General features: G+C 41.1%; 1 protein-coding gene across 5 annotated transcripts in view; it reads left to right on the top strand.

Moving 5' to 3' along the window:
- LOC141100403 (inositol polyphosphate-5-phosphatase A-like) overlaps nucleotides 1-6,796 on the top strand; it is a 101,296-nt gene continuing 94,500 nt past the window's right edge. For 2 of the 5 annotated variants that reach the window (XM_073588882.1, XM_073588883.1), the window contains exons 1-4: nucleotides 3-1,221; nucleotides 3,387-3,593; nucleotides 3,738-3,828; nucleotides 6,436-6,532. In XM_073588882.1, coding sequence (XP_073444983.1) covers nucleotides 6,476-6,532 — 57 coding nt within the window. In that variant the 5' untranslated portion in view covers nucleotides 3-1,221; nucleotides 3,387-3,593; nucleotides 3,738-3,828; nucleotides 6,436-6,475. Of the gene's footprint in view, nucleotides 1,222-3,386; nucleotides 3,594-3,737; nucleotides 3,829-5,969; nucleotides 6,122-6,435; nucleotides 6,533-6,796 lie in introns of those variants that run through there. The other 3 variants (XM_073588887.1, XM_073588886.1, XM_073588884.1) reach the window with 3 other exon arrangements.

Raw genomic sequence — 6,796 nt, 5'->3', positions numbered from 1 at the left:
CTGTTGGTGGGCCTTGAGGACTGGAGTTGGGGAACCCTGCCCTAGCACACTCACTCCTTGCCATCTAAATTCTCCCAGAGATATCGCCCCTTACGCGAATCCTCTTCCTGAAGGGGCAGTGAGTCCTCCTGACCTGCCTTACTCTTATTTTCTCAGATGTGGTAATGGCTCAAATGGACGACACCTGAGATAGGGAGGTGATCTCTCTGGATTACAAGATCAAATTTGCCTCCCTGTCCTCGTTCAGGTTCTTTACTTTGTCCTCTTCAATGACTTGACCTTGATTAAACAGATGATGCAAGGAAGGCTTGACCTTGCGTGTTTGCCCTCTTCTGGACTGTGTCCATGACCTTCAGCTCCAAGGAGTCATTGTTGATTGCAATACTTTCACGGAGGCATCTGATTTGGCTCCAAATTTCTAATGCAGCAGGACGATGGCCCCAAACATACAACCAATGTCATGAAGCATCTTCACGGCAAAGAAGAACAAGGAGTCCTGAAAGTGATGATATGGCCCTCACAGAGCCCTGATCTCAACATCGAGTCTGGGATCACATGCGGAGACAGAAGGATTTGTGCAAGCGAAGTCCACAGAAGAGCTGTGGCTACTTCTCCAAGATGTTTGGAACAACCTCCCGGCCAAGTTCCTTCAAAACTGTGTACCTAGTGACAAGTGTACCTAGAAGAATTTGATGCTGTTTTGAAGGCAAAGGGTGGTCACATCAAATATTGATTTGATTTAGATTTCCCTTTAGTTCATGCATTGCATTTTAACTGATAAAAAGAAATCATATACATACAGTACTGTGCAAAAGTTTTAGGCTTCAATGGTGAAAATGTTGAGAGAGAATGCTTTCAATGAGCATTGATATAGGCAAAAAGAAACTCTTCTGGCCAGTGTCAGGGGTAATGGAGCCCTGTAGATGTGTGTCGGTCTATATACTTTTCACATTGGAGTATTCATAGTAAACATCCGGTAATCTTCGAAGGGTGTACCTCTGGAGGAACCTTTAGATTCTGTGTGCACAGTCTTTCGACAGCTTCCCTAGACCAATGAGAACAGTGGGGCCTCAGGGGTTAACTCCTTCCTACTCCTTCAAGGACAGGAAATACAAAACTTTAATGGTAAAAGTGGATCTCCCAGCCCCCTCACCTTCCTACATGAAATAAAAAGTGCAAAGACCCGAAGGCTTTGGCTCTGCCAAGTTACAGGGCGTTTCGGTACGTATAACATTCTTTTGATTCGGGTGGGGGGAGGTGGGATGAGATGGCTGAAGGCAACGTTCTCCTAGCAGCTTGTGAGGAAATGCCCAGATTTAGTTCCGGAATCTCAATGTTCTGACCCATACATGAATAGCTCAGGTTTAACTGAAAAGGTTAAAGTGGACCTCGGGGTGTATATATATTAGCATTGTGATATTTCTCACACTGAGTGAACACTTCATCTGTGCTCTTAGCCTACATTATACGGCAAGAGCTTTTCCTGAGCTATACAGTAACATTCCCAAAGGTCCCTATTCACGAAAGAACACACTTTCGGCCTCTGGCAGGCTTGCATCCGTATATTGTTTTCTTTGCTGTATAGGATAGATCAGCCGACTACGCTTTCCTATACAGATGGACACTGTGAAGAAACATACCATAAAGTATACATTTCTGTACAATGGGTCCATACGGTGGGCGAAGGCCACGTATTCCATCCTGAGTTTGACCAAGTTCGGGCACATGCCTCCGGAGCTTATGTGCCCAAAAATGGCCACAAACGTAATGTGTTCTTTTTCCTCAATGAGCATCCTATTACTGATTCATTATGGTTAGGACTGCTCTAAGATGGGTATACCATGACGTCTGGTAAAGCGGCTTAGTATACATTTTTTGCAAAAAATGTATCAACTAAATACCCTGTCTTTGTTATCTTTTTACTAGCACTTGCTGTTTACTGATAGAGATAGATAGATATATAATCTTTTTTTTTTTTACAACAGAGTACTTTTACACGTTTGTTATACTGTTTTTGCTGTGTTTCAGTCTTTGGGTGGTGTGAACACTGTCCTACCAACTTGTTCACTTTGTGCATGGCTCATGTGTTTGTAATCCATTATGAGCCCTGTTTTAGGATTTTATCTACTATTGTGTGGTCACCTTTCCATTAACCTCGGAGACTGAAATTGCAGGGGCATGACCCCTCTTCTGATAAGTGAGTCTCTGCCGCCTCAATTTTATGCATATAAATAAGCGCTCCCCACATAAGTTTTTATCCTCTCAATACATTGCAGTCCTCATATTACAGAGTGCTTACAATTGCTCATTTTGCCTTTCTACCAGTTAATTCTTTTTTTCTCTGCTTTATGTAGAAACTGCATGAGTCATCCTTCTCTTCAACTCCTGACTCAATTACTCCACTCCTTCCCCCTGTCTTAGACTTTTGCAGTGACTCATGACTCATAAAGGGAAAATTGACCTCCTGTTTCTATGTAGAGCTTAGGATTCAGCTAGGCAGTTTTTAATCATGTTATGTCACAGACCTAATGGAAAAAAGAATTAGCTGGATAGACGAAATGAGCAATTGTAAGTACACAGTGCTGTATAATATGATGACTGCAGTATATTAAGAGGATAAAAACTTTGATGGAATGCTTCTTTAAATGGAGTCTGTCAATAAGTTCAGCCTTCCTAAGCCGTCTATATGGGTATGTAGGTATTAGAAAGCTGAATAAAATATCTTGAGATCTTCGATCTGATGTCTTAGTCCATATTTTTCTTAATGTGTCAATGAGATCTTAAGTTCTATTGGCCCGACACAGAACTCCCTGGGAATCTGCCTCCAGAGCTTATTTTAAATTAAATCGGATGTTACAGTGTGAGACATGTAATGACTAACAGTCTTATCTCTGTATCTACATGTTTCACAGTAACATCTCATTTTATTTAATATAATCTCTGGAGGCAGATTTTCGGGGAGATCTGTGTCCGGCCCATAGATCTTAACAGTTAATTTACATATTAAGAAAAATGTTGATTTCTCTGGAATAAGGCATCGAATCACAGATATCAAAGTATCATTTTATTCAAATTTCTATGACCTGCATGCCCATATAGACGGCTTAGGAGGGTTGAGTTTTCTGACAGATGCCCTTTAAGATGCATTCTATACCGACTCCAGAATTGATTAAAATGGAAATAACCCTTTATGTCACTACAACATTTGGAGTGAAGCTTAGATATACCGTATTACTCCACTGTACAGCGCCCTTCACAGTCTACCGTACCTCTGCTTGTGTTTGGTTTTACACTTCTGATTTTACATATGGGTTCCGTGATCACATCTCTGTCGTGTGCTAATAAAGATTCACAAGTAACTCTCTGCTCTTATATTGTTTATTCAGTTACCAGACACTTGGATGTTGTCATTTTCCCTTGATTTTAAACACCTCTAAGAAGAATGCGTATTGCTGGTATCTCACCGGGGGACATTTGTAACTTCCATGTGCACATTGATGGATCTCGGCGCTCATTGAAATTGAATTTTATGTCCACTAGCGGGTTGCGAAACATTAACCATCTTGGAGGTGCAGCACCATCTGGGACAGCTGGTATGTTGTCCGTCTGTGTAGAACAGTCCTTCCATGCTTTCTGTCTGATTGCCCTCACTGGAGTCTTACGTTTCTTAATCTGTCTTGTAGCCTTGCGTTTGGTTGGACTTTTCTTTCTTGTGCTAACTTTTGCGTGTTTCTTAGATTTCGCTGGTGATTTTGTTCCACTTGTGGACTGAGCTGAATAAGTTCTAGACTTTCTATTATGCCTGGATCCAGCGTGGGTGCTCCTGAGGTAATAATGTGATCTCCTCTTACCCTTCTCTTCATGTTTCTCGTGGGCGTTCGAATCCAACATGGTCTTCTTAAAAGGCGGAGGGTTATCAAGTGCAGATTTCAGCTTTCTTTTCAGATGGTCTCTAGATGTTACCGATTTGCTTTCAGGATTCTGTTCCTGGTGGCCTTCGACTTGAGTTCTTGTCAAAAGTCTTTGCGGTTGAATTTGTGGGTTTGAGGTGGCAGAAGTTTCCATGATTTGATAGATGCTCAAGATGTGTTTTGCTGTGTTAGGCATGGACACCCCAGCAAAGATTGACACTTGAGGTTTTGTGTAATTGCAGTTTTCTATCACAACCATCTTCACCCCCAAGGCTTGTCCTAGAGCTTAGATGTTCCTTGTGCGTGGGCCGTAAGTGTCTTCAACCTAGGCCACTGCTGTTCTAGCTTCTGTGTTCTACTGCTGACATCACACAATGGAGTTTATCTTCTTTGTGATGTCACTTACCTGGAATTCATTTCCTGGATGATGCAGGGTCCCTTTAAAGGCAAATTTCTCTAAAGATGAAGGTCCTCACTGGCCTTAAAATGTTTTTTTTTGAGACTTTAATAAAAAGATATAACGCTCAATACTCTGATATTTGTTATCTTGGGGAGCTGGCTTGAGGGCATTGTGTTGGGGCCAGAGTGATTGTTTGGTCTCCTTCTCTACGTCTACATACTGCTGCTCCTAAGATGAATGATAACAGCAGATGTTAGATTTTGCAAGAGCTGAAAGGAAGTGTGTAGTACATGACGCCAAGGCACAATGGCTGACGGGTGTTTTACAGTCGCAGAATCCAGGATGGGTTCCAGGCCGGACGGTCTCCAGCGTAGAGGTCAATTATATAATGGTCGTAGACTAGTTGTGTGTCAAAAAATAAATATCCGATAATTTGGGCTAAAATATCAAGTTTCCCAACCAACAATTACATCATCCTCCATAAAGACTTAGGAAACTTAAAAAATAGACAATTCTTTATTTGATATAATGACATATAACAAAACGTACACTTTAAAAATGGTACACGATTAGACCACACGTGATCCGTCCTTTTAAAGCGTGGTATCAATTTATACAGATTTTTTCAGGACACAATTATCGTCTCATAAAGTCATCCTTAATTCAAAATATATTAACCTCTAGAAATTAATTATCCACATTAATAGAAGGTAAAACCATATGCATTTTATAAATATCTCTAGTTATTTACTTAGTTTTATTAAAAATTATTTGAAAAAATGCATCATATAGTCTTATATATATTCTTTGTTACACTGCCTCCTAGTGGTACAAAAAATACATTATCCTTCTAAAAATTCATAAATATCCAACTTCATTTATTTATCCTCATATATGGATTGTAAAGAGCGCCGGGCACTGCATAATTGCATAAAAAAAATCAAAGTTTGTGGAAGAGTGCATGTATAGTGCAGAAATGGTTACTATGAGTAGTGCCAGGCAGTCTCCATAACACAAACATGAGTCTCAGAACGACATACCACAGGTTAAATGCTGAAGGGCGACGTGTAGAAATCCCCTTAACGCGCGTTTCGCGTTCTTGCTGCTTTCCGAATTTTTAGAAGGATAATGTATTTTTTGCACCACTGAAGAGTTTACAGTATATGACTATATGATACATTTTTTCAAATAATTTTTAATAAAACTATGTAAATAACTAGAGATATTTGTAAAATGCATATGGTTTTTCCTTCTATTAATTAATATGGATAATGAATTTCTAGAGGTTAATATATTTGAATTAAGGACGACTTTATGAGACGATAATTGTGTCCTGAAAAAATCTGTGTAAATTGATACCACGCTTTAAAAGGACGGATCACGTGTGGTCTAGTCGTGTATGTTTTGTTATATGTCGTTATATCAAATAAAGAATTGTCTATTTTTGTAATAGTTTCCTAAGTCTTTTTGTGTGTCAGACCTGTTCAGCGGACCTTTTACTCCTCTACATTGTGTAACGTGACTCTGCCAGGTCAGAAAAAAGAAGAGCTGGAGGGTTGAGGAGGATAATGTAGTAGACTGCATGAGAGAGGGTGGGACGGGTATGGGAGCAGAGAGGCAGAGACACCTGGGCCGCCGGTGGAAGGGACGGACCTTCTCGACACACCTGAGCCAGGAAGGCGGGAGATCAGTGTAATGACAACAACCGGCACAGATATCTACAATCGGATCCTGGACTTTCCAAATATTTGTAAAGTGGGCAGTCAGCTAAGTCTGGATTAAAGGGATGACCTGCCAGGGACAGAGACAAGTGAATACCATAACCAGCCAGTGATGTGCCTCCGTGTGCCACTTTGCATACTATTTACCTGTGTGCTGTGCTTATAAAGCAGTCTCCTCACCGATTGCTCCTCGCTTCTTCCAGTCTTTGCCCCTGGCCTCGTCCTTCTTCGCTTCTCGTACTGTTTACTCTCCTACCTCCTTGCAATCTTTTTGACCTTTTATCTGCAGATTTTCTCACTCGTACTTTTTTGTATCCGTTCTGGTTGTTCATGAGTTCTATATATTTGAAATAATTAGTCTCAAAACTTTTTTTTTTTTTGTGTGTGTTCCTGTGCTTCACAGTCTTGGTGACACTTGTTCCTCACCGTTCGTGAGCTCCATCATGGAGAGTCTGGGAGTCCTGCTCATCACGGCTAATATTGGCTCCGTGTGTGATGAGGTGAGTTGCAACCAAACTGTCAGCGTACCGCCGATCCATCTTCAAGCTGCATGTTGCTAAGGATTCACGCCCTGCAAATCGTAGCCTGATGGTTCTTTGGCTAGTAGTCTGACTTTAAAAGCAACAAACTGTGCTCTTTATATGCCCTTTCTGAGTCCAACGATTTATCTCTGGAACCGCCATTGCCTCTGTTTGGCTGCAGCGGTGACGCCACTTGGATAGTGCTGCAGCCAGTCACTGCTCAGCAGCTCTGCTAATGTAGGT

Source organism: Dendrobates tinctorius, unplaced genomic scaffold (assembly GCF_039654945.1).
Source record: "Dendrobates tinctorius isolate UK_male_01 unplaced genomic scaffold, ASM3965494v1 ptg000104l, whole genome shotgun sequence".
NCBI lineage: Eukaryota > Metazoa > Chordata > Amphibia > Anura > Dendrobatidae > Dendrobates > Dendrobates tinctorius.
Note: the sequence above shows the minus strand (reverse complement) of the source record. Positions and strands in the feature narration are given on the sequence as shown.